Below are 26,510 nucleotides of genomic sequence, written 5' to 3'. Positions count from 1 at the left end.
AACATTTACATACTGTACTATAATGTCAAAAAAAGGTAATTACCTGTTCTCTTCTCTAAATCTTCGGATTATGGTGGACACAGTGAATCTACTGATGTTTGGTTGTACCCTTTGTCCAGCCTCCCTCATGCTCATACCATGGACAAGAACATGGTCAATCACAGTAGCTCTGATTTCATCAGATATTACTGTTCTTTGTCTTCGCTGACCACCTCGACCTCCTCTCACACAAACTCTTCCTCTCAGATTTCTATCCATTGTAGGGCCTCACAAACCAGTGCTCTCTGAACTGGCTTACTGTATATGTTCCCTCACATCATTAGCCACAAGTGTGATCAATTTTGAGTTGTTGTGTTCAAGTGGTGACACCTGTGCTCTAATTGTGTTTGACTTTTGTCACCTGTGCTCACCATTATGCAGCACGGGTGCATCACAATGAAAATGTGTTGACAAGTTATGTCTAAACAGGTGAAAAGTGCTTATGGTTTTGCCAAAAGAGTGATTGATTCAATCAGTGGGTTCAGGCAACTGAGCATTTGGTTCAGACAATAGGGTTTAGTGTTTTAGCAATTGAGAAAAACTGTAAGTATTTCACTGCAACTTCATCTGTGACCCTGTTCATGTGACTAAATGAAAATCTAATCTAAACAACCGAAATAACACTGCATCAGTAATCCAAATGCTATCTATGCGTATACAGTATACACCAAAAATATATACTAAGAATGCTGTGTACAGCAGTAGATATATTACAGTGAGCTATGTCAAGAATCCAGTATATAAATATGCGGTGTGTATAAACAGTGTAGCAAAAATGCAATATATTAGAATGAGCTATGTAAAAAATACAGTATGCACTGTAAAACTTTTCTCTGTAATTTTACAGCATTATACTGGCACCAGAGTTGCCAGCTTAATACTGTCATTTTGCTTTAGTACTCTTTTTCTTATTGTAAAAACATATTACAACATCCCTGCTGTAAATTTACAGTGGTTTACTTTGTGAAAAACAGTATAAAGAAACGGTCCAGTGTTTAATGTCTCTATCATGTGTGTGTGTGTGTGTGTGTGTGTGTGTGTGTGCGTGTTTGTTTGTGAGTATGGGCGTATGCGTGTGTGTGAGTGCATATGTGAGTACAGGGGTCTGCTTGTGTATGAGGTGTGTGTGAGCTTGTGTATCTGTTTTGTGTGAGGGAGTGTGTCTTTGTCTGTTACTGCAGGAGATTGCGTGATGGCTGTTCAACAGTCTGATGGCCTGGAGATAGAAGCTGTTTTTCAGTCTTTCGGTGTTGTCTTTGATGCACCAGTACCTTCTCTGTCTGCTAGATGGTAGAAGAGGGAACAGACCGTGACTCGGGTGCTGAAGTCCTTGATGCTTTTCTTGGCCTTCCTTTGACACTGAGTGCTGTAAATGTCCTGGAGGGCAGGCAGCGTGCCCCCGTTGATGTGTTGGCCTCTGGAGAGCCATTCGGTTGAGGGCGGTGCAGTTGCCATACCAGGTGGTGATGCAGCCAGACAGAATGCTCTCAATCACACATAGGCTATTGTTGGATTTCTATGTTGGCTACATTTACATTACATTTAAATTATTCTACATTATTTATAGGAATAGTGTCAACTATTTATAGGAATGTTATTATCCTATCATCTTATTCTTATTCTGAATGGCAATGGTAACTTTCACCTTTTGCATAAATCAGTGACTGCAGCCTCTATTGGCTACGGTTGTTGGATTCATTACAGACAGACACTGGATATATAGCTTCACTACAAGAATGGTTACATTGTAGTGGACCCGCCCCCATAACACTACAGTACGCATGCGCGTCTCTGTGCCCTTCTCGAAGTTGTCGCTGGAGAATGAGAGTAGAAACGCGGCTACATGTTGTTGGTTAGATACGTTTAAAGTGTCTGAAATATACATTTGTCTCATCTAAATTTCATGGAAGATACTGGTAAGTTGTCTCAAACACCCTCTTTGATCAAATGTTTATTTTGAGAACTTTCTAGTTCGCTTGCTGTAACGTGAAGATGGTGGACGTGTGCGGTCTGGCTAGCTAGCAGCTAACTTTAGCTAACTAGGCCCAAACCGAGGCAAGGTTGAAGCCCTAACTTCGCTGTTTGTAACGATAAGACTTTCAGCCTATTATTTGGGATTAGAATGAAACGGTCGCCTTTCCCTAGTTACAGTCTTTACAACAACACGCAGTAACGTTAACCGTAACTAACGTCTTATTTTTTAGGATACCTACAGAGTGGGTAGCTAGTTAGATATGTTTTAATTACCTAACTATGCTAACGTGTAGCTAACATCATTGAGTGTGCACTGACCAATGATGTAGTTAGTTATATACTTACTGACTGCAGTAGGTTCCTAAGCCAACTTTACAGTTGTGTGCCGTGCTTGAATGATGACCAAAAGCTTTAGCTAACTATCAAGAAAAATAGGCTAACTAGTTAATTGACCGGATTAAATGTTATTTAACTTGCTACATAATGTGCTACTATCTACCAGCACGCGCACCTGTAGTCAGCTAGCTAGCATGCTAATGTTGCTAAACAAGGATGTGCGCATGCTATACAGCTCAGTGCGACTCTTAACAAGTCAACAGATGCGGTCAGAGTGAGGATTCTTCAGTTGAGCTTGACTTGAATGTTTTAGGTTAATATCTGGAGCACGTATGATAAATACATTTAACTTCGTTACCTATCTAGCCATATCTGTATATGTGCACACATTTGGATGAGCCATACAGATTTTATTGAATGTCAAACCTTGGTTGATAAGGATGTTTTCGTGCACTAGTAGATATGCCCAAGGAACCCACAATAACCCAGTTATGTCAATATTGACTGGATCCACTCCTGATTCTACACCATTTTCCTGTAAGGCAAAGGTAATTATTACCCTCAACCCGTTTTGATGTTGTGATATTGATTGACGTGCAATCTGTGTCCCTCTTCAAACCTGCATGTCTCAGACCAGCCCATGATGGGGATGTTGGACACAGACAGCTCTGAGAGTGGGGACTCCCCAGCCATGGAGGGCAATGGAGAGGGCTTCCTCCCAGACCTGCCTGTCCTCACGCACCCTGCTGAATGGACCGTGGACCAGGTCAGTGGTGAAAATAGACAGGAGTTTACTCTAGGAAATCGAAAAATGCCCCTGAGCAGAATCATAAAGACAATGCCCTGTCATCATTACTCTAAACAACAACCCATAGCAAATGTCATGTTTTTTCTGCTTGCAGTCCTAGTAAACCACAACGCTTTCAACTTTAAATAATGTTGATGTTTCAAACAGTGCCCTTTGCCTACTTTTCTTCCTACCAGGTTCCCCCTGACAACCTCACCACGGTTATCCACGACACTGACTCAGAGTCAGATCAGTCGTCACCAGAGGTAATCAAGCTGCACCAGGACCAGCAGTCTGATCTGGGATCAGTTGAACAAGCGGTGCAGCACTTCCAGCTAGCGAGCGCCAAGCTCTTCCAAGAGGAGGATTCAGATGATCAGTCTCGTTCTCCCCAGGTAGAACAACAGAACCAAATGGAAGCGTCGTCAGAAGAAGAGAGCCAGGATGGACAGAACAACCAAGCGGAAGCCACAGAGTCTCTGATACAGGGTGAGATGTCAGAGCCTGTAGATCAGGAACAAGATCCAGCCCAAGCCCAGCCACCAATGGTTGCAGAAGATGGAAGCCCAGCTAACATGGAGCTGGAAGAATCCAAAGAGACGACAGGACAGGGGGAAGCTGTTGATGAACCAGCTGTCCCCACAGAGCCTCTCATCCCTGCTGAGTACGAGAAGCTGGTTAAAGGGTGTGAGGAGAACCCTGAAGACTTCAATGGTTGGGTCTACCTGCTGCAGTATGTGGAGCAAGAGGTGAGCATAGAGAAGTCCTGGAATTTTATGTTAACCCTTGTATTGTGAATAGGTGTAATCTGCTCTCATAGTCTTCTGTATTGAAAACTACATTTAAAATCTCAATGCGACTAAACCTGGTTAAGTAAAGGGTTAGATCAGGGCTCCATCCCTGTTCCTGGAGAGCTACTGTCCTGTAGTTTTTTTTTTGCTTCAACCCTAATCCATCACACCTGATTCTAATAATTAGCTGGTTGATTAGCTGGGGTGGTCAGTGCTATCAAGCATCCTTGGGATGTCCCTACCCTAAACCCTAACTTTAACCATTTTACATTTCAACTTCAATGTGGTAGGGACGTTCCAAGGATCCCAGATAGCACGGATCCAACAGGAGAGTAGATCTCCCGAAACAGCGTTGGCGAGCCCGTGGTTTGATGATGAGGCTGGATTTGGTTAAAGTCACATTGATGGAAATTGTCTGGCAGGAAGCAAGTTATAAATGTTATTTTTTCCTCAGAATCATCTCGGTGTTGTGAGGAAGGCGTTTGATGCGTTTTTCCTGCACTACCCCTACTGCTACGGCTACTGGAAGAAGTTTGCTGACATTGAGAAGAAGCATGGCAATGCGCAGGTGGCAGAGGAGGTAAGCGTGAAAAGAGCTCTTCTTTCGCGGATGTGCTGATGTAGTCAATAGTGTAAATGGACTTCTTCTCTACCTGTCCTCTGTCCTGATCTGAAAGGACTTGACAGGGTTAGTCTGCTTTGTTCGCTCTACTTTTTGGGTCCTTGCTGTGGCAGTCATTGGCATTTCACACGGTCTTTGTCTCATTCACCAGTGTCCTTTTGTGTCCTGTCCCCAGGTGTACCGGCGGGGTGTGCAGGCCATCCCCCTCAGTGTGGATCTGTGGCTTCACTACATGTCCTTCATCAAGGACAACGCTGACCACGAAGACCCAGAGACACCAGGACGCATTAGAGGGTGAGTAAAGATCCCTGTCGTCACTGAAAAGTGAAAGACCTCATCTCACTCACCTCAACACACACACTCCTGTATATCCTCAAGCTGTGTGCATGGGAAGCTTGTGACACGTCAACAACCAAAACGACAAGTGTCTTACTGAACTTTTCAGGTCATAGTGCATTGTTAATTATGTAGTCTATGTTCTTTCCCACAGTGCGTATGAGCATGCTGTGTTGGCAGCAGGGACAGACTTCCGCTCTGACCGTCTTTGGGAGGCCTACATCAACTGGGAGACGGAGCAGGAGAAACTGGCCAATGTCACGGCCATCTACGACCGCATCCTGGGCATCCCCACCCAGCTCTACTCACAGCACCTCCAGAGGTACGAGGGGTCAGCTCATTCACAATGGGTTTTGATAAACCATCCATGAGGGTTATGGTTATATAATTAAAAGAAAGGTCTTGGAAGCTCTAACCCTGACAATTTGACTAGTAAACTCATAGGTACACATGCAATGGCTGCCTGGTGTTATGATGCAATAAGTTCCATGGTCATTTGGAATGCTCTATCTACTGATGCTGGATTGTCATGGAAATGTAGAATGATGCTAACTGATGTGGCTCATGCAATGGAATGTATTTGTTTTAATGTCAGTTGAGTTGACTCAATCAGTCACAGCACATATTGAAGGGTCTGTGCAAACCCTGGATCCTTGGGAATGTTTAGGGTAGGGAGGTCCCAAGGATCCCAGATAGTACTTACCTAGATTGAAGGGTACACCTGCTTTTACTTCCTGGCATGGGTGCACTCAAAATGGATGCCAGTCCATCCATTATGCCATCATTGACTTGAATGGGGACGTCCATTCTATTCATTCTATATCTATGGTTATGGTCAACGTCTCAGGTAGTGGGTAGCTAAGAGAAATCAAATACTGAACACTGGCAATAGTTTTACCCTTGTCAGAAACTCACTTTCGGGCACACTATGGCAACTGCTTGGCTTTCGATGGCAAGGTGCAACAGAGGGTAGTTCATACGGCCCAGTACATCACTGGGGCCGAGTTCCCTGCCATCCAGGACCTCTACCAGGCGGTGTTAGAGGAAGGTCTTAAAAAATGTAGTCCTCCAGCCACCCAGGTCATAGACTGTTCTCTCCGTTACCGCACGGCAGGGCCCTGAACCGCTTCTACCCTCAAGCCATAAGACTGCTAAATAGTTAACCAAATAGCTACCCGGACTATCTGCATTGACCCTTTTTGCACTAACTCTTTTGACTCATCACATACGCTGCTGCTACTGTCTATTATCTATCCTGTTGCCTAGTCACTTTACCTCTACCTATATGTACATATCTACTTCAATTACCTCGTACCCCTGCCTCGTGTATATAGGCAAGTTATCGTTACTCATTGTGTATTTATTCCTTGTTAAAAATATTGTTGGTAAGGGCCCATAAGTAAGCATTTCACTGTTAGTCTACGCCTGTTGTTTACGAAGCATGTGCCAAATACAATTTGATTTGATTTTGACTTCTCTGGTAGTACTTTTGGTTCTCCTAGTGATGTACTGAATGTCTCTCTGCAGGTTCAAAGAGCATGTGCAGAACAACAACCCCAAACACTTCCTGTCAGAGGAGGAGTTTGTCCAGCTGAGGGTGGAGCTAGCCAAAGCCAACGTAGCAGCTGCAGCCAATGAGGAAGGAGAGGAAGCAACACCCACCGAGTCCGAGGAGCTCCCAGCAGGCACCGAGGACCTCCCAGATCCTGCAAAGGTACGACTCCACCTCCTCACCCTCGAGGAGGGGTTGATATGCCACAACATGCCAGAGGGTTAGGAAAGAGGCCCTTGCCTCTTCATCATCATCATCATCCATGGAGAGAAACACAAATCTGTGCAGGTTTGAAGAGGTGTCTTTCCATCAGCAGCCAAGCCAATGAGTACGTGGGGGATTCAAGTTGGCATCATCCAGTCAGGGACTCGGCTTAAAGCGGGTCAGGAATGGCTGGATCGTGGGCCGGCTGGCCAAGTCGAGTGACCCCTCGTCCTTTCCAGTCCCCAGCACCAGGGCTGGCCTACAGGCAGGGTGCATACGGTACATACCCTGCCCCGGGTCGGGCCTCGGTCCCTGGGTCGGCCCCCTCGCCTTCGACAGGCAGGGCCCCTGCTAGTCTCTGGCTCTCTCGGCCTCATGGTGATGTAAATAATCTTGGCAGCTGGACATGCAGTTTGCACATCAGTGGAGAATGAGATTGTTACGAGATTGTTTTAAAGTGGAGTGAGAAGGTTAACATTGAGTGTCTTGTGTTCTGTGTAGAGGGTGACGGAGATTGAGAACATGCGCCACAAGGTGATCGAGTCGCGCCAGGAGGTGTTCAACCAAAACGAGCAGGAGGTCAGCAAACGCTGGGCCTTCGAGGAAGGGGTGAGTACTGACACCTATTCTTTTTTTTTTATGGTCAGAATATCATCCACTTATATTTCATTATGCTAAAGGAACTAGTTCACTTCAAAGTTTACATACCTCTAAAGTGGGCTTTGTCAAGCTGGGTCGAGATGGAATTGGATGGTGCCACTCTTTCCCATTAATTTGGGATTGAGGCCTACAGAGGTCTACACAATAGATGGAATACGAGATATGAAAATATCGGACAAATGTTGATTTTGGGGTGAACTGTCCCTAATTATTACTCTGAAATTGTTATTTTTGTAGATAAAACGTCCCTACTTCCATGTCAAAGCCCTGGAGAAGACCCAGCTCAGCAATTGGAAGGAGTACCTGGACTATGAGATCGAGAACGGCACTCCCGAACGTGTGGTCGTTCTGTTCGAACGCTGCCTCATCGCCTGTGCTCTCTACGAGGACTTCTGGACAAAGGTAACCCAACCCTTAACCTTTGACCCACCGACACCCCAAAAATAATGAACTCCCCGCACTTCCCCTATCAACGATTTCATCACTTCCTGACAACAGTAAATCGTCCTGCACATCTCTTCTTTGCGTGTATCGTTGATCTGTGACTCACTGTATCTGTTGTATTAGGGGATGGCCAGCTTTGCCACACAAGATTTGACTCCAGCATTTGCCAACTACTACGTTGCATCTTCTCCGTCTCCCACTACCTTACAGAAACTTATCTTATTCGTTCCATGAAGGTGCTGATGGGTTTACAAAGAAAATTTCTAAAAACACGATCTTGTCAATGAAGAAATTCACTGGTTGAGTGACCCGGAAATGGGTGTTTAAAATGTTGTCGTCCCCTTCCCCTCCTCGTCTTCTCTCTCCACCTCCTCCTTTCCATCCACCCTGTCCCCCTCTTCCTCCAACCCTCCTTTCTTTCTCTCGCTTCACTCTGAAGTATGCAAAATATCTAGAGGGCTACAGCATTGATGGAGTGAGACACGTGTACAAGAAGGCGTGTACCATCCACCTGACCAAGAAGCCCAACATTCACCTGCTGTGGGCTGCATTCGAGGAGCAACAGGGTGAGTGGTGTTTCTAGATCCCTCTTGACATCACATTCACACATCTCACATGTCATTAGACCTTTAGCAGATGCTCTTGTCCAAAGTGATTTACAAACGGGTACATTCAAATAAGGAGGCTGAGCCAATCACATAATACAAGTTCAAAAGCATTGGTAGCCTCTGTCTACAAAAACTAGTAAGAAACATTCAACCCAGAAGTGGAACTGAGTTTGTCTGTGTCATTCGTTTCCCTGTAGGGAACATAGCGGAGGCGCGCGGCATCCTGAAGGCTCTGGAGGAGGCGGTGCCAGCCCTGGCTATGGTGCGTCTGCGGCGGGTCAGCCTGGAGCGGCGCCACGGCAACCTGGAGGAAGCGGAGGCCCTGCTGAGAGAGGCGATTGCGTCGGGGAAAAACACCAGCGAGACCTCGTTCTACGCCGTGAAGCTGGCCCGGCAGCTGCTGAAGGTGCAGAGAAGCCTCATCAAGGCCCGCAAGGTGCTGCTGGACGCCATAGACAAGGACCAGGTAAGATCACAAAGCTAGATGAGAAATGGAGTCACTTGGTTCAGGATCTTGATATTGAGATGTGGTATTGATACGCATGGTGCCGAATGGAGTTTGATTCAGAGAAAATGTGTTCAGAGAAACCATTTGAGTTCATAATGAATCTATTTTATGTGTCTCTCCCAGGCGAGTCCTAAACTGTATCTGAACCTGCTGGAGCTGGAGTACAGTGGGGACGTGCAGCAGAACGAAGCTGACATCTTGGCCTGCTTCGACCGTGCCCTGAGCAGCCTGCTGCCCCTCGACTCTCGTCTCACCTTCTCTCAGCGCAAGGTCGAGTTCCTCCAGGACTTTGGCAGCGACATCAACAAGTCAGTTCACCTGCAGTACCTACTCTCAAATACAATTAATGAATGTTTCATGACCAGTGTTCAAATTAGAGTCTGTGAATGACTGTGCCCTTTCCACTTAAAGCTACAATATGTACTTTTTTGGCGACCTGACCAAATTCACATAGCAATGTGATTTATAGATCTGTCATTCTCATTGAAAGCAAGTCTAAGAAGCAACAGATCTGTTATGTGCGCACTTTCTATGCTTCGCGTTCTTAAGTTTTGTTTTTGCGTTTGTTACTTTCGGTTTAGTACACCAGCTGAAAATACAATATTTTGGGTTATGGAAAATATATTTCACAGCGGTTTAGATGGTGCAATGATTTTTTACACTGTGTCAAACTCAGTCCACGGACGGCAGAGTGTCTGCGGGTTTTCGCTCCTCCCTTGTACTTGATTGCTGAATTAAGGTCACTGATGAGTAAGGAACTCCACTCACCTGGTTGTCTAGGTCTTAATTGAAAGGAAAAAAACAACCAGCAGACACTAATTTTCGCAAATGGCAGAGGGATTTCTGCATAGTGCATCTTTAATCTTAACCATGTATTATTTTTAACCCTCACAGGTTAGTGGCTGCTTACGATGAACACCAGAAGCTTCTGAAAGAACACGAGTCGACAAAGAGGAAAGCAGAGAATGGGTAAGATTTCAGTTTATTCACTTCCCTCAGCTTAACATTGACATCATGGAGTACAAAACAATAGGATTGGTAGGACACTTCATAGCAGGGTGTGAATCGCCATGCTTGAATTGGTTATTTGGGTGCTCTTGATTGACATTTAACCTGTTCCTTTGTGTCCCTGCAGCTCGCAGGAGCCTGAGTCGAAGAGACAGCGTACCGACGAGCACTCAGGCTCAGGGCACATGATGCAGGGAGACAACTCTGCCTACAACTACAACTGGTACCAGGTGAGTCCTATGATAAAGAGCAGACTCAAACATACTGTTTTACACCCAATTTATTTTTGCATTGAGCGATATACTCAGTGGCCAGTTTATTAGGTTCATAAAAATGGTTCGGTCCTACAGACAGTGAGTCACGTGGCCGTGGCTTGCTATATAAAGCAGGTAGACGGGCATCAAGGCATTGTTACGGTTCGATTAAACGTTAGAATGGGCAAAATGAGTGATCTAAGCGACTTTGAGTGTGGTATGATCATCGGTGCCAGGTGCGCCTTTTCCAGTATCTCAGAAACGTCCGGCCTCCCGGGCTTTTCACACACGACCGTGTCTAGGGTTTCCTGTGAAAAACATCCAGTCAGCAGCAGTCCTGTGGGTGAAAACAGCTCGTTGATGAGAGGTTTGAAGGAGAATTGCATGAATCGTGCAAGCTAACAGGTGGCCCACAAATGGAGTAGTACAAGAGTGGTGTGCAGAATGGTATCTCAGAACGCACAACTCGTCGATCCTTGTCATGGATGGGCTATTGCAGCAAACAGATGGCCACACCGGGTTCCACTACTATCAGCTAAAAACGGTGTGGGGAATGTTTTCCTGGCACACATTCGGTCCCTTGATACCAATTGAGCAACATTTGAACGCCACACCTTATAGAATTCAGGCTGTTCTGGAGGCAAAGGGGGGTCTGACCTGGTACTAGATGGGTGTACCTAATTAACTGCCAACTGAGTGTATTTTCACCATACTGTGCATAGGTGACAAATGTCATACCATCCCTCATGGCAAAATTGGTTTCTTAATGAGTAAAAAACGGGAGTGTGATAGTGTTGAACTCTATTCTCTTCATCTGGTGACCCTAATGCTGGAATGAGATGTTCCTAAGTATTTGAAGGAATGCCAACTAACCCTGTCTTTCTTTTGCTTTCCTTCTCCAGCAACAGTACAACAACTGGGGCCAAAACTCCTGGGGACAGTACAACCAGTATTCCCAGCAGTATAACCAGTACTACCCCCCTCCACCAACATAAGGTCTTGCAGAAAGAAGAGATTAGAGGAGGCATCCTTTCTACCCAGTCCAACTGCTCATCTCAGCTAGCCCCGCCTCCTCTTTTGTTGTTTGATGTCATTTGTTTCCATTGGCCATTAGATTGACACATTCACTGTCATCATCATCTCCATCATTCATCGACTGGCTGCTTTTTGTGTTCCTTGCGCATGTGTGTTGATGCAGACTTCATATGAATTTAATTTTTTCCTCAGTTGAAAAGACACAATGATGTTTTTAATTTTTAGATTGGATCACTGCATAATTTGGTTCCTCTTCAATATGTCTGTGTGGGGAAACTAGTTGTTTGATACAGATGATAGATTTGTATGGAGGTAGTGGTAACAGCTATGCTCCTCCCTGAGCCTCTCCTCTGCTTTCCTAAAATGTGAGCTTTTTAAGATTAAGGTTTTTGTTTCCTGGGACAGAACAGAAATGAAGATTTTTGTTTTTTATTTCATAATAAAGAGATTAATATCCTATTTCATGTGTTTTGTACTCCCCTGAATTAACCCATATTTGTACGATATTAACAACACTGCCATTGCGGCTACATGAAAGCAAACGGGAATAGATTGGTTACATGTGAATGCTCTCCAATCATGATCCATTTGAAACTGACATGTAGGTACTCATGGAGAGATATAAGGTGTGGCCCAGCACGAAAAAGCTCATTCAGCTTACTGTCTTGATCCAGCAGTTGAAACATAGCATGATGTATCATATCATTACATGTTTCTGTATGACAGGCAAAAATGTACAATGTTATTTGTATACAAAATCATAGAAAAAAAAAAAAAACAATTTTATTCATGAATACATTTCGCATAGGCTTTTTACGGTAGTGCCCTCAGCCTTATCTACGTCACACGTTGACACATGCGCACTGCCGACGCTCCGAAAGTCCTTTTTTGCCTAGTGTTGAACGTCTAGCATCAAACGAGGTAAGGCCTGTGCAAATTGAGATAAAATATTGCATTTTATACCCATTAGAGACAATATATCAGCTCGGAATATTGGTCGTAAGTACATCATCCAAACGAATAATTGTTTGTTTGATTGCCTTATATTTAGCACACAAAAAAGTAAAGTGTTTCTGGAACCGCGTGCCCCATGTGGCTTGCTAGCTAGCATTATGTTTGCTAGCTTAGTTACGTGACTGTGTGGCTGACTAGCTAATCAAACGACCATGGACGCCTAGCTACTAGTTATGGTCGTAACTATAATAAATCCTCATGATTTGCAAACTCTTATTGCCTGGCTAGGTATGTCTAAATACAACTTTAGCTAGCCAGTCAACTTCAAACATGCCTCAACCTTACTGCTATGCTAGCTAGCATTGCGCTGTCTTTCCTGCGAAGTGGTAGTTATTGGTTCCCAAAGCGCTAATTTCTATTGCTTTAGGTATCTAAACAGATGGGCCACCTAGACAGGCAGTATGTCAATGCGTCTATATCCCTAGCTCAGTCATTGTTGCTTTTTAGGGCGGATTCAAGTCATGTGGGCGGCAGGAATCTTAGTGGTTAAGAGCGTAGTGTCAGTAACCGAAAGGTCGCTGGTTCTAATCCCCGAGCCGACTAGGTGAACAATCTGTCGATGTGCCCTTGAGCAAGGCACTTAACAATAATTGCTCCTGTAAGTCGCTCTGGATAAGAGCGTCTGCTAAATGACTAAAATGCAAATGTAATGTGGAGCAATGACACCCCATTTACTGTTCTCATACTCTCCTGAGTGGCGCAGTGGTCTAAGGCACTGCATCGCAGTGCTAGCTGTGCCACTAGAGATCCTGGTTCGAATCCAGGCTCTGTCGTAGCCGGCCGTGACCGGGAGACCCATGGGGCGGCGCGCAATTGGCCCAGCGTCGTCCAGGGTAGGGGAGGGAATGGCCGGCAGGGATGTAGCTCAGTTGATAGAGCATGGCGTTTGCAACGCCAGGGTTGTGGGTTCGATTCCCACAGGGGGTATGAAAAAAATAAATAATGTAAGTCGCTCTGGATAAGAGCGTCTGCTAAATGACGTAAATGTAAACGCTAACTAACCATATTTTCCTATCCACAGCATCAAGATGCAGCTCTTCTTGCGTGCACAGAACACTCACACCCTTGAGGTGACAGGACAGGAGACCGTCAGAGACATAAAGGTGAGAGGCCACGCTTGGATAAATCAATGATTGTGGTGTAATTGGTGTACTGTCTGTAGTCTACAATTACAGTGTTCCACATTGTCTGGATTTGTCACATGCATGTACATTTTTGGGATATATGCATGTCTGGAGCAAACCATTGAGTGTGTCTGTGGGGTTGTTTCAGGTCCATGTCCAGACTCTGGAGGGTCTCCTAGTGGAGGACCAGGTGCTGTTGCTGGCCGGCTCCCCACTGGAGGATGCTTCCTCTCTGGTGGACTGTGGCATCTCTGAGCACTGCACCCTGGAAGTAGCTGGCCGACTTCTGGGAGGTCAGTACTCGGGCAGCAGATATCCTAGCGGTTAAGAGCGTTGGGCCAGTAACCGAAAGATTGCTGGTTCAAATCCTTGAACCAACTAGGTGAAATCTGCAGATGTGCCCTTGAGCAAGGCACTTAACCCTAATTACTCCTTTAAATCGCTCTGGATAAGACTAAAATGATGGAGCACCAAATACAGCTCACCACAATGGCTTACTAAGTCCTGTACATGATCTCAATGTGTCCTGATTTGAATATTTTGCAAATGTATCCTTCCTCCATTGAATAATCACAGCTATGAGAAGATTGGATTTAGAAAGAAATAGGGTGGGAACTTTGCTTTGACTTATCCAATCACATACATTGCACTTGGAAAGTAATTCAGGCCGTTGACTTTTTCCACATTTTGTTACGTTGCAGCCTTATTCTAAAATTGATTAAATAACATTTTTCCTCATCAATCTACACACAATACCCCATAATGACAAAACGGAAACAGGTTTTTAGAAATGTTTGCAAATGTATTAAAAATAAACATAACTTATTTACATAAGTATTCAGACCCTTTGCTATGAGACTCGAAATTGAGCTCAGGTGCATCCTTTTTCCATTGATCATCCTTGAGATGTTTCTACAACTTGATTGGAGTCCACCTGGGATAAATTCAATTGATTGGACATGATTTGGAAAGGCATACACCTGTCTATATAACGTCCAACAGTTGACAGTGCATGTCAGAGCAAAAACCAAGCCATGAGGTCAAAAGAATTGTCCGTAGAGCTCCGAGACAGGATTGTGTTGAGTCTGCAGCATTGAAGGTCCCCAAAAACACAGTGGCCTCCATCATTCTAAAATGGAAGTTTGGAACCACCCAAGACTCTTCCTAGAGCTGGCCGCATGGCCAAACTGAGCAATCGGGGGAGAATCAATTTTAGAGTTAAGGTAAAATGTTGAAAAGGTAAACGGGTCTGAATACTTTCTGAATGCACTGTACAGCTCCATTCCAGATCAGCAGTTAACTAATGGGTGCTCTGTGAAGGTATTTTGTCATCAGTTCCATTGCTGTATGTTCACTCAGGATAATCTCTTTGCTTTCTCTCCCCTCCAGGAAAGGTCCATGGCTCCCTGGCCCGTGCCGGTAAAGTGAGGGGACAGACACCCAAGGTCAGCAGATGCTTTCTGCATATTTTTAAACATACTCTTTGACATTATGGTAGTTGGTATTGTGGCAGTTGTAACAATGTCTGATTGTTTCAAAATCGTTATAGTTCTTGGATTAGTGTCTTCTAAATGTAATATATTTCTGCATAGTAATGGACACTGTCCCCCTCTATCACTACAGGTTGACAAGCAGGAGAAGAAGAAGAAGAAGACTGGCCGTGCAAAGCGTCGCATCCAGTACAACAGGCGCTTCGTCAACGTTGTGCCCACCTTCGGCAAGAAGAAGGGCCCCAACGCCAACTCCTAAGAACCCCCCCTCCCCCTCAGGAGAACGCTTGGGATTTTTTTTTTTAAGCACTGAAAGGTTTTCCTCCTGTACAGAATAAAGATTTGGCTTGGACTGTCTTGGGTGTTTATGATTTTGAGACAGGGTTGTTTGATAAGTGACTTATTAGAAAGTATTGTTTGGACAGCACACTGACAAAAGATTTGGTACATTCTTGTTCAGGGGTTTTCAAATCTGAGCCTGGAGGTCTGCAGTTATGCTGGTTTTCTGTTCTACCTGATAATGGCACCCACCTTGGCTGGGTTGACAGGCAGCCCAATTCAGATTTCACTAATTGGTATTTTGACCAATTTAGATCAGCGATTGGTAAAGACCAATTGGTGGGGGGAAAAAATCAGAATTGGTCTGCCTGTAAACGCAACTTGTGTACCAAATCTAAATCAGTCCTTGATTTGAGGGCAAAAAATATCAGCAGTGGAACTGACTTAAGGTCCAGGTACGAATTTGCCTGTTCTAGTCTAATGGAGTTTGGAAATGAATGTATAAGGGATGTCAAAATGAAACCGGTAATACCAGCACCATATGATCGTTCTGACAGCTATCCAAAGTGACAAACTTAAGACAAGTCTGCCGTTGAGTATACATTTCCATGAACTGGGCCAGTTCGTGCTGTTCTGACCGACCAGTTGCGATTGTGTAATGTGTACTACTGCATGAAACTACACCTTCAGGTGGGTGTTTGGAAGCCCTTTTAGATGGCAGGGAGGACTGGTTCTGATTAGAACACGTGATTTAAAGAGCAGGAACTTACTTCCAAACCATTCACTACTGCCCACAGTTTTCTTCACCATTCAAACACTCGCTGAAGGCACCAAATAAACAAGACCTGCTGCACATGTCAATTTAGTCTCCAAAATTGGTTTATTAATCTTTAAAAAGTACATTATACATGCAAAAGAACAAGAAAAAACAGGAAGGCTTTCCTCTGCGGTGTGTAACTGTCAGGAAGGATGCCCCATCTGTACAGTGTTGCCCGGTCATCACTACCTGGCCATGCAGGAAAGGACAGAAGCATGGCACCTTCTCAACTCACCACAAATAACCCTGGTCTGCTTCAGACAATATGCCAAAACAATGATAAAGGACTTGGCTTAAGCAGAAAAAGAAAACCAGACTAACCTTAAAAAAGGATACTTTGGGATTTTGGCAATGAGTCAGATGAACTAGTGGATAACATTTTTATGTCTGTGTCCAGTATGAAGGAAGTTAGATTTAGTTTCACGAGCAAATGCTAACTAGTGTTAATGCATGTTAGTAGATACCCATAGACTTCCAGTCATTGTGCCAACACTAGTTAGCAGTGGCTCGAGAAACTACCTTTAACTTCCTTCATACTGGACAGACATAAAAATGGTATCCAAAAGTTCATCTGACTCTGGGGAAGTAGATAAAGGGCCTCATTGCCAAATTCCCAAAGCATCCCATTAAACGTAAATTAAGACAATATATCAGACTCCTTTAACGTTCTGACAACGTTACAACCACTTCTGTCCTTTCGAGCATAGCCGTCTAGTGACTACCGCATTTTCCCCGTCCACGGAGAGAAGGGCATGCTGGGTAGGTTTCTGCCGTTAATCGACGGCCACCAGCTCGACCTCGAAGATCAGCTTTGCGTTTGGTGGGATTCTGGTGGTGGGAGAGTTAAGGGATGCACACAGAAACTGTTGCATATCCATTTAATGAGAGACACATTCATATAAAAAGTGTTAAAACTAAGAGATAGTTATAAATCCGGCTCAAATTCAATGAGTATCAACAAGGCTATGATAGAGCCATTGTACAGGAGACGACTACTCTGAGGCTTAGCAATCTTCCTGACCATCACTTGTGGTGAAAAACATACCATTAAAGCCAAGACTCATCACTTTCTGCCATCTCCTAATTCAATATTAGCCCATAGTTCCCATGATGTTCCAATGTAAAGGATACTTTGAATCAGGAAGTCCCTTCTTCCCGTAGGCCCATTCTGGCTCAATCTCCAGTTTGGCTGTCTCGCCTTTGCTCATCGTTAGGATACCTTCATCCCACTGAAAACAACATTTCTCATAAGACAATGAAAACTGGTGCATTCCATTGAACAAGGAAATCATAATTATTGCTAAATTGAGGCAATAAAGCACCTTTAGCCATATAAATCAATATGTAATTAATATAATACAGTATCGCTATGGTCTTACCCCTCTGATGACCCGGCCCAGGCCAACTTTGAAGCTCAGTGGCTTGCTCTGTTTCTTCTTTCTGGCAGCTGCAGAGGGGAGGACAGAGGAAACAGTAGAATCATTATTGGTATTACTGAGAGAAAGGTAATTGAGGTAAAGTGAGTATGTGACAGAGTAACAATACGTGTGTGTGAGAGAGAGAGACCAAGAGGATAAAATTGTGTGTCACAGAGATAGTAAGAGAGAATGCGAGTGAGTAAGTGTGACAGAAGTATGAGAAAGAAAACATACTTGCAGGGATGTTGGTGTCGAACACTGTGCCATCCTCCAGGGAGCCAGTGTACCAACAGCTCACATTGTCTCCCTTCTTAGGGAAGTTAGTCTTGTCTCCTTTCTTCAGCACAGACTTGAAGAACTTAGGAGGACCCTGGGAATTGTAATACATAAGTTACCATTTTAACAGTACAATTCTTCTGACAACCTTCTGAATGTAGAGGAGCAGAAAATTGTAGACTCGTTAAACTTAAAAGCAAAATACAGCACTTTTATCCTGATGCCTATTTCAGTGGAAAGCACTTAATCAAAAGTTTTTCAAACATGGGTTGTGTACATACCTCATCAACGACTTCCACAACTTCTTTGGGCTTGTCGTCGATCTTCACATTTTTCACATGCTCCGTCACATCTTCAATGGGTTCTGAACCTAAAAACCTCTGGTGGTTGCACAAACAAAATACTACATTACAGGAATTCATTATTTAAATTTGAGCCATCATGTGTCATACGCTTTTTAAAATAGGTATCACATTCAATCCATTCATGTGGTCCACCCTACCTTGCTCTCAAACAAATCGTTGTAGGCAATAATCAGTTGCTCCTTCTTTGCCGTTTTTGCAACATTCTTGATATTTCCCATCAGCTTGTGCTCTGCAAGAAACTGGAAGAGAGAAGTCACTACGTCAGAAGAGTAGTAATTTTGCCACGAACGGAATGAATTACAACTTAAGTCCTTTTGTACACCTGCATTATTTCCTAAATCTGGCAAGAAACACTTTCCTGCGTAGCTTCCCTACTGCCTGGTGCCACAAAAATAACTACTTCACATAGGCCCAAAGGCTGGGGAAAAAAAAGTACTTTAAATATGTAGCCTTTTCCACATGAACTTGACACGGCATGGTGATAAGCAAAATTAATGGTACTAGCCAGTAAAGACCTGCATACAATGCTGAACTACTACATGCTAGGCTAACAAGCTAGCATCAAGCTAAATTGGCAGCGGTTCGCCAATGCGGAGGTAAACTGATATCACCATGCGTGCGCTCTAAAAGTAAGCAATGGCATTTCAATGAGCGCTGTCACGCCAATGCATGCATGGATCAAACATAAAACATACCGAATGAGCAGAATTGTCCTGAATGAACTTAATAATGTCTTTTTTGGGTAGATCATCACTTTTTAGCTGCTCATCGCTCCACTCTCTGGTCAATTCAGCCGCCATTTTACAAGGCGCACTGCTGAACTTTCACCTCCGCTTTGTAAGGACCTGGGAGGCGCGATGCTTTTACCATGTTTCCTTGCCTTGGTCAGAGAGATAGGGGCAAAGCGAGAGTGACAACTGGGCCCAAAATCTGTCTTCTCCAACAGGTGGCGTTTTTTAGTTTTTTTCTGTCATCAAGCGAGGAGTTTTTGTATGAAGGTCAATGACAGTGTCGAATTTGGTTAACAAAAAATGTAATATTTTTAGTGTGTTGCCCTCTATCCACCATTCATAGTGACAACAATATTGGTAGGTGCATCGTTTGTCTAGATCTGCAATAGGCTAACTAGCAATCATACCACACATAAAATCATTCAAAGCGGCATCAGTTTTTAATATGAACCCAGAAGAACAAATAGCAATAGCTGATAGGCAGCGGAGAGGCCAGGTGCATCATTGCGCATGAAAGAACAGTGAAGAAATGACACACGCAGCTCAAAAACCTCCCCTATTGATCTTGTTTAGGGACAATACAATTATCCTACCTAGACTAGCCTACAACACCACAATGCAATGAATAATTGCATTATCGTTTTCAAGTGAGTACAACATTCTACTCTAGGCTGCAGTGAAAATGTCATTTGAATAACAGCGCAAAAGCCCTGTGATTTGAATGTTTCATTGCATTTGGAACATTTGTGGGTCTACGCTCAACAGTTTATAAGGTCTAGAAAGGCACAGTAGCAGGCCAGTCTGGCTGTATTTTTACTTCTGATACTGAATGCGCTGTCTGTTGCAGATCATCATTCTCCCAAATCGTCCTATAATAATGTGGCCACATATGCTCTGCCTCCTCTCCAATCGGCGGCTATTCCTTGTGCACCTAGAACCTAACGCTTCAATAGCCTTTAGCCTAAATATTTAGAACTTCTAAATTGTATTACCTTTTATATATGTCATAAACACAACCAGTCACAATGTTTTAATCTGATTAGGTTACTTCAAAAGTCTCCTGTAGGCTTGCACACATTTGTCCAAAATATAATTCCAGCACCCTGCTTGCTGTATTTCTGTGTTTTGAAAGTTATATATCTTGAAAACTTTGATTGCTGACATGCAAAACATTTTGGGACTATATCGACAATTGACTAATTAAATAAATGGGGTGGAGTTTTCCTTTAACCAGGTTTACATCCAACCCTTCTATGTGAGTAAAGTCCATGTTGGATAAAAAATGTCACAACATTATGGGAATGCATGCAGTTTATTAGGCTACAGATGAAATAAGTTATGATGAACTTCACAGGGTGGTGAAAGTGCACGGTAATAAACTTGATGGTCCTTTCAATAAATATCTAGGGTATTTTTCTGGTGACATGATGATAGATGCTTGGCGGCCATTTGACAAATGAAAATAATCTCGCACTTTTGTCCATAATAATCTCATCATGTAGGCTTTACCAGCACTATATCAGCTAGCTGTTGACTAAAGCGCAAGTGACAATACCAGAGTGGACATGGGAACATTCGCTATACCTTTGCAAATTTTTTTGTGACCAAACCATCAGAGTTGAAAATGGGATGGAAACCCATTTAACTAGTATTTTTTATTTGTTCAGCAAAAGTTATTTTTTTATGTGCGCTACATACTTACACACAGACTTTTACCTGCAACAAGTCAATTTGATGAAAACACAACTCTGATGGGAAAATGTGCATATTGTTTTTATGCAGATTTTTGAATATTTGTATGAAAATCTGTCTCAATTGGATGGAAACCTAGCACTAGGCAACATAATATCACACTCAATTCGTGGAAATATGTACAACAAGTATTTAATCAGATTTCATGCGTTTTTGTGTGGCTTAATTTGTGTGAAAATACACACATTTTTGTGCAACCTAATTCGTAGGAAAATACACACATTTTTGTGCGACTTCATTCATAGGAAAATACATGTTTTGGGGGAAAACTTTGGAACAATCTTTTGAAAGTTATTGGAGCAATGCATTTTGGGCAATGGTGTTCTACACTGCTTTTTTTTGTGTCCCACATTTATTTATATGAAAAAAACAATATTGTTAATCAACCAGGTTGTCACAAAAATACTTAATAGTAGCCTTACGTTTTAAAAATTAATTTATTAATGACAATGATGTTTTCTATGCTTGTTTTTCGCTTAATACTTTGGGATACTGGTGCTATCTCCGATTTTATGAGGGTTGCCAGATTGGAGTAAAAATCTGTATTCTGCAGTTTTTTTTGTTGTGGTATCGATGAAGGTATTTGATTGGTGCAACTGCATGGTATTTGCAACTATAACGAGTCTGGACTATGATCAATTAAGCCATATCAATGCAGTTAAACAGGTTAATGTAAAATAATGAATTATGTTGGCTGACACTTATTTACTTAGGCTATTGTAACAAAGCATTTGCCAGCATTGTAGGCCTATTGCCTCTGCCCAGAGGCCTATTAGGCTTTCATGGCAACGGCCGTTAGAGTTCACTTTGCCACTTATGAGTCCTGGTTAGAGTCCCTGTTGCAGCTTTCACTTTTTTCCGCTACATTGGTGGCAGCGTTGGGATCACGTCCAGCTCACGTCTTGTTATGTGATCTAGTGGTGGGAAGCATTATGTTTTTCAACATTGTGTTGTACATTGTTATATCTAGTGAACAATGGATAAGCAACAATGGGTGTGATGGATAGACGTAATCATTACAAGTGTGATCAAGCCTTACATCAAAGTTGCCTGGAGCTGAATGGAAAGTTCTATGCTCTGACCAGTTATTCAGAAGAAAATCCCCTGTGACTGTCTAATTTACATAAGTTAACTTACCAGTGTGGACCCAAAACAAACACATTCTACACATTTACAAACGACCTGTTTAAAGTGTTATTACAACCATGGTGTTCTTTTGTTACTGAAGCTTACATATCAAATAACCTGACAATGATCCACATCATATGGGTAGACAAATAATGTAAGTGTCTTATGCAGCAAAACACAACTATCTTTTTTTAGGATGCAAACCAGTAGTATGAATCACTGTTGATCCATCCTGTTCTGATCTAATGAAATGGATGTAGGATTTTCTACGACCTAGAATCGAGGCCTTTCCCAGTCATGAAGGACGAAGCTAGGCCCCTCTTGGTTCTCATTGGCGAAGACTGAACTCAAGTTATATGTCAGACTCTCCTATACCACTCCTATACCCAACATGTTATACCCCAGAGGTTGTAAATAAACCCTTTTTAAGGTGCTATAACTTGTATCATTATTATAGGGCTGTGAAACCCGTAGCCGGATGGCTTCAGACTGAGCATTTCTCACCATTTTATAACAGGTAGTGTCCATTTATTTACAGTAGTGTGTTGATTAATTATTGCTTTCTTCAGTGGAAATACAGAATATGTATAAAAATGCCAAATATATCAAAAGCTAAATCAAGCAGAGATTTACAACTATTTAACCAAGTTAATCATTACTGAAACATGCAAACTACAAACATTTAACCAGTTAAAGATAATGAATACATGACAACTAGATACAAATATTTTATAAAAAATAATTCAAACAAAATTCAAGATTTGGCTATAACATGAGTACAAACAGTGAGTGTGTGTTTTTTTGAGGGAAGGCCCTCAAAATTGTCAAAGACTCCAGCCACCCTAGTCATAGACTGTTCTCTCTGCTACCGCACGGCAAGCGGTACCAGAGTGCCAAGTCTAGGTCCAAAAGACTTTGTAGTGTATGGAAATTATGACTGTTTTAAGTGGAACTGAACGTGTGCTTTGTTTAAAGGAACCGAGGGGGGGATGGTTTATGATGGTATTTGAAATGTGCCTTTTTGAGGATGACGCCCGAGGGGAGACTGGTGATTGGCCAGAAGAGGGGGTAACCCTTATTTTGGCAGTGTCTATATAAGAAGGGTTTTGGACAATAAACCCCAGAGCGGTTATTATAATTCGAGGCAACTGCTCTCCAGACAACGCGTGTCTGTAATTTATGCTGTAACCTCGTGGTATGAATAAAAACTTCTGACACGATGCAGCATAGATGGACTCTTTTGTTGACAGCAATGATGACCACCATTCATCATATACGACATAATGGCGCCCAACGTGGGGCTGGGTTTGCGTCTCTTCCTTGTTTCAGTCAACCGCCGGCCTAACTCTCTCTGAAGCATGGAAAAGGGTGAGTGTTCTTACCGCTTCGGAGGTTGTTAGATTGGATATGACTTGTGTACACTGAGGGGATGTTCCATTATGACCTGGCCTCGGTGGTGTTATTGCGGTCGACTGGAGTCTGCTAAAATTTATTCCATCAAGAACGGCAGTTAATTGGAATGTAGAGCATTAAACGGTAGGATTTAAGTATTGAAAGTGTATATTTCATTGGTAACGGGTGACAATGGATTGGTAGAGAATAAATGTTGAAAGATGTCTGCATAGTTAGAGCACCGTGAATCTGGACAAGACCTCGAGGCGAGGCGATTCTTTAGGAATGGGCCATAAAATCCTTGCAACGCGTTATGTGGTGTAAGGTTGATTCTGGGAATTATTAAGCTGGACGGATTATATGCATGTTATATACTCATCGTATGGTTGACGAACTATAATGTATGGGGTAACCTCTCTATGATTATCCAGAACTTACGGCAACAAAAAGTTAGACGGAGATAATTGCGATGATGATGATTTGGCCGCGGTGCGGGGTGTTCATTTGTATAGCTAGTAGGCCGCAGTTGGCTGGAGGCTGAAGCTAATGCTTGATTGTTTCAGGCCACGTGGTACATCGTTGCTAAGGCTAATTTTTGTAAGGCTAAAGTGTGAATCATGCTACATTACATGGTGGCTGAGGTGGATGCTAATGCTACATGCTAATTGTGTTTTGTGCCGCAGTGTACCTTAGGCTAAGCTAAATGCTAATGCTACATGCTAATTGTGTTGCGTGCTACATGCTAACGGATATCCTTAGAGATTCCATTGCGATGGATTAAAGTCTCTTAAACTTGTCACTGTCTGTAAGTCAGGTTGTATGTTTTGTGAGCGCTGTTAAATGTTGTTTGACTAGGAGGGGAAAACGAGAGTTACAGTTGGACGGATATTCTGTCTGGTTGGGGAGGGAGTAGAGAATCTCCCTTCCACGGTGAATAAGTATTTTTGAATGGATGTGCGCATGTGCATGATTTTGCGACACTACACTACAGAAAGGGGGAGTTGGAGTTTATGGCACGAGATTAGGGAACGTTTTGTTTTACGGCACTAGACGGCACCACGATGGGATGCTGAAACTCAAGCATGAGGTTAAAATGATATTTGCGCATGCGTGGATTTCTGTAAAACAACACATTGGTTAAACTGCAGGGGGAGACAGAGGAACACAGACGACGGAACAAATACGCATAAAGAGATTTTAACACAAATCTTATAAGTTTAAACGGCGGTGGGTTAAGATGAAACTTGTTTTGGGACCTATTGAATTTATAAATTAAATATATGATAATGGATTATAATGGATTGAATTAAATAATTAAATAACGGATTAAAATAATGTTTTTGAGCGATCTATTTAGTTCTGAGTTTAGTCTTAGAGTGAATAATGTAGAACGAATGAATATTGAATGGTTGGAAATACTCAGTGATGGCATTAACTACTAAAAGCTGTTCTTGTGTCTTTGTCCCTTGTCATGAGAGACAGGAGAGAGGGGGAGCGAGGAGATACAGGAAGTGATCACGTGACGCGGCAGAGGATCAAGTCATAAAAAAGGTTACTGTTACAAGATATGTGATGTTATGACGATTTTACATAGGCTTGGCAAATACTATTTCATTAAAAATTGCATTTTGGATGCTCTGTGTATCACTGGGGTTTGATGGGAATTGGAGTAATGATAGGGTTAGAGGCTTTGTTTTTGGGATTGCTTTGAAGTTGACTAATTTACTTGCATTTGATGGGTTGTGGTAATATACTCAACACTAATTGATAAATTGGTGATATAGGAATAAAGATTGGTTTTAATTATTCATGATTTTTAATTGATTTATTTAAAAAAGAATTAGAGTGGGGGAAGCCATGGGCTATACAGTCTAAAATAAGATAGTTCACAATAAAGGAATATAAAAGGGTTGATATAGGGGAAAATTGACTAATTAGGATAGTTCTTTAACTAAAGTAGTGTTAAGAGAAACTAATGGCAGAATAGATAGAGAACAAGCAGAAACGACGATGAAGATGAATCCAGAAGACGGAAGAAAATGAGATGTCTGGAACGTGAAGGAGAAGAGGATGATGAAGATGAGAGTGATTGATGAGAGGTCATGGGTGGAGGTGACTCTGTGATCAGAGGGAAGTGGCAAGAGAGGAAAGAAGAAATGGATACTAGAGATTTGATCTCTGATGAAAGTTGAAGGTACAAGAGCAAAGAAGAAATGGAGAAGTGGAAGAAGTAACACGACTGGATGAAGACCTCAAGAATTGAAGGAGAAGAATAATACAGTGAGGCCAAAGGAAAGGCCACTGGTAAGAAGATGATATTTCAAGAACAGAACTTAGAAGATAACCTTTTGAAGAATACTGATAGGTCCACAACGAGAAGAACCGGACGAAGAAAACTCAATCAAATACAACTTATAACTGGTGGTGGAGAAGAAGAAAAGAAGTGTTGGTTATGAAGAATCAGAGTGAATCAAATCAACAATCACTGTTACAGCTTCAACTGAACAATATCAAATGCAATTGTATCAGTCAAGGGGGGTACCAGGTGTTATATCCACAGCCAAGGTCTGGACAGACACAGAATTGGAGAGGAAGAGAAAATAGCCAACAATTGAAGTAAAAACAACTGACCATTAGAAGTGATAGTGAATAGGGGAAAAACTTATCTGGGTTCAGTCTAAAGAGGTTAAACATATCACTCTGTAAAATAAACTAATTAGGTTAGGATAGGGATTGGAAGTAGTAAAACAGTTTAATTACTCTTAAGGAATCAATTGAGCTCTGCTATAGAAGTCAAATAGGAATTAAAAGAGACAATATACCAATGACATTGTGGGAAGAGATGCATGGTGTAAATTGAAGTGTTCAATCAGAGGCACACTAGACGACTGACTGTCTGGTAGAATATTTTAAGAAGTAGGGTTTTTTGGGAATCATTTGCTTAAAAGATAATATCATAGGAAGGATGATAATGTATTAGATTACCTGTTAGACAATCTGTCTGGGAAAATAAACTTAATAGAGTGACTGTTATTCTGGGTTACATCCTGACACAAAGAGATTTGAGGTTAGGCTAAAGGTGTTTAGTCGGTTTTGCCAAGTCTGTGTGTAATGAGTCAGAAGCAGGTGGGGAACTTTCCCAATCACATAGTCTAAACATTTGGTGGTAGGGGATTTGGTGAAAATCAGGGGAAAAGGTTTTAAATGTTATGAGAGAAAAGATTAGATTAAAATAAGTTAGGAGTAGATTAGGGTTGAAGGAACTCTGAGACAGTAAGCTAAGTTTTAACGTTAGTAGTAAGAGAGAGAGAGAACCGTAATGAATGACACTTTAGAATAGGAAGATCAAGGTAATTGTGGGTACCTTTTGTTATAATCAAAAGGTTTAAAGTTTAGAGGTAGAACTGAAAGGGGGAAAAAGTGACACTAGTGGTGATGGATGGAAGTACAAGTAAAGAGTTCAGAGCTTTGGGAAAACTAGGTTGTTTATAGGAGTCCAGCATCAATTATAGGGGGAAAATACTGTTATTAGGGTTAGGAGAATAATAATTATAATATGCCATTTA

General features: G+C 42.5%; 3 protein-coding genes across 3 annotated transcripts; 2 read left to right on the top strand and 1 right to left on the bottom strand.

Annotated features, from left to right (window-relative positions):
* The first annotated feature begins 1,836 nt into the window (after positions 1 to 1,836).
* Positions 1,837 to 11,617, top strand: LOC311106530 (pre-mRNA-processing factor 39-like). Its single transcript, XM_084148892.1, has 15 exons — positions 1,837 to 1,955; positions 2,982 to 3,115; positions 3,334 to 3,885; positions 4,382 to 4,507; positions 4,725 to 4,843; positions 5,040 to 5,207; positions 6,413 to 6,599; positions 7,143 to 7,250; positions 7,539 to 7,703; positions 8,185 to 8,311; positions 8,551 to 8,819; positions 8,985 to 9,169; positions 9,756 to 9,830; positions 9,997 to 10,099; positions 11,026 to 11,617. The coding sequence occupies exons 1-15, from the start codon at positions 1,943 to 1,945 to the stop codon at positions 11,116 to 11,118; spliced, it is 2,424 nt and encodes an 807-aa protein (XP_084005018.1). The 5' UTR covers positions 1,837 to 1,942; the 3' UTR covers positions 11,119 to 11,617.
* Positions 11,618 to 12,002: 385 nt separating this feature from the next.
* LOC311106430 (ubiquitin-like FUBI-ribosomal protein eS30 fusion protein) lies at positions 12,003 to 15,143 on the top strand. The gene is made up of 5 exons (XM_084148763.1): positions 12,003 to 12,079; positions 13,194 to 13,275; positions 13,445 to 13,589; positions 14,686 to 14,741; positions 14,920 to 15,143. The coding sequence occupies exons 2-5, from the start codon at positions 13,201 to 13,203 to the stop codon at positions 15,043 to 15,045; spliced, it is 402 nt and encodes a 133-aa protein (XP_084004889.1). The 5' UTR covers positions 12,003 to 12,079; positions 13,194 to 13,200; the 3' UTR covers positions 15,046 to 15,143.
* A 779-nt stretch (positions 15,144 to 15,922) lies between these two features.
* On the bottom strand, positions 15,923 to 18,882 carry LOC311106429 (peptidyl-prolyl cis-trans isomerase FKBP3-like). The gene is made up of 7 exons (XM_084148762.1): positions 18,637 to 18,882; positions 18,079 to 18,180; positions 17,858 to 17,956; positions 17,535 to 17,670; positions 17,262 to 17,329; positions 17,014 to 17,111; positions 15,923 to 16,710 (listed from the first exon to the last, which is right to left on the bottom strand). The coding sequence occupies exons 1-7, from the start codon at positions 18,739 to 18,741 to the stop codon at positions 16,656 to 16,658; spliced, it is 663 nt and encodes a 220-aa protein (XP_084004888.1). The 5' UTR covers positions 18,742 to 18,882; the 3' UTR covers positions 15,923 to 16,655.
* Positions 18,883 to 26,510: the final 7,628 nt, after the last annotated feature.

The sequence above is a fragment of the Coregonus lavaretus genome, assembly GCF_964263955.1.
Source record: "Coregonus lavaretus genome assembly, chromosome: 31".
Lineage (NCBI taxonomy): Eukaryota > Metazoa > Chordata > Actinopteri > Salmoniformes > Salmonidae > Coregonus > Coregonus lavaretus.
This window is presented reverse-complemented; position numbering and strand designations above follow the sequence as displayed.

Coding starts and splice junctions, on each gene's coding strand:
- LOC311106430 (XM_084148763.1), top strand. CDS start 13,201: ATGCAGCTCTTCTTGCGTGCACAGAACACTCACACCCTTGAGGTGACA. Junction 13,590..14,685: donor AGCTGGCCGACTTCTGGGAG/GTCAGTACTCGG, acceptor TCTCCCCTCCAG/GAAAGGTCCATGGCTCCCTG. Junction 14,742..14,919: donor TGAGGGGACAGACACCCAAG/GTCAGCAGATGC, acceptor CTATCACTACAG/GTTGACAAGCAGGAGAAGAA.
- LOC311106530 (XM_084148892.1), top strand. Junction 4,844..5,039: donor ACACCAGGACGCATTAGAGG/GTGAGTAAAGAT, acceptor TCTTTCCCACAG/TGCGTATGAGCATGCTGTGT. Junction 5,208..6,412: donor TACTCACAGCACCTCCAGAG/GTACGAGGGGTC, acceptor GTCTCTCTGCAG/GTTCAAAGAGCATGTGCAGA.
- LOC311106429 (XM_084148762.1), bottom strand. CDS start 18,741: ATGGCGGCTGAATTGACCAGAGAGTGGAGCGATGAGCAGCTAAAAAGT. Junction 18,181..18,636: donor AGGACAATTCTGCTCATTCG/GTATGTTTTATG, acceptor TCTCTCTTCCAG/TTTCTTGCAGAGCACAAGCT. Junction 17,330..17,534: donor CGACACCAACATCCCTGCAA/GTATGTTTTCTT, acceptor TCCCCTCTGCAG/CTGCCAGAAAGAAGAAACAG.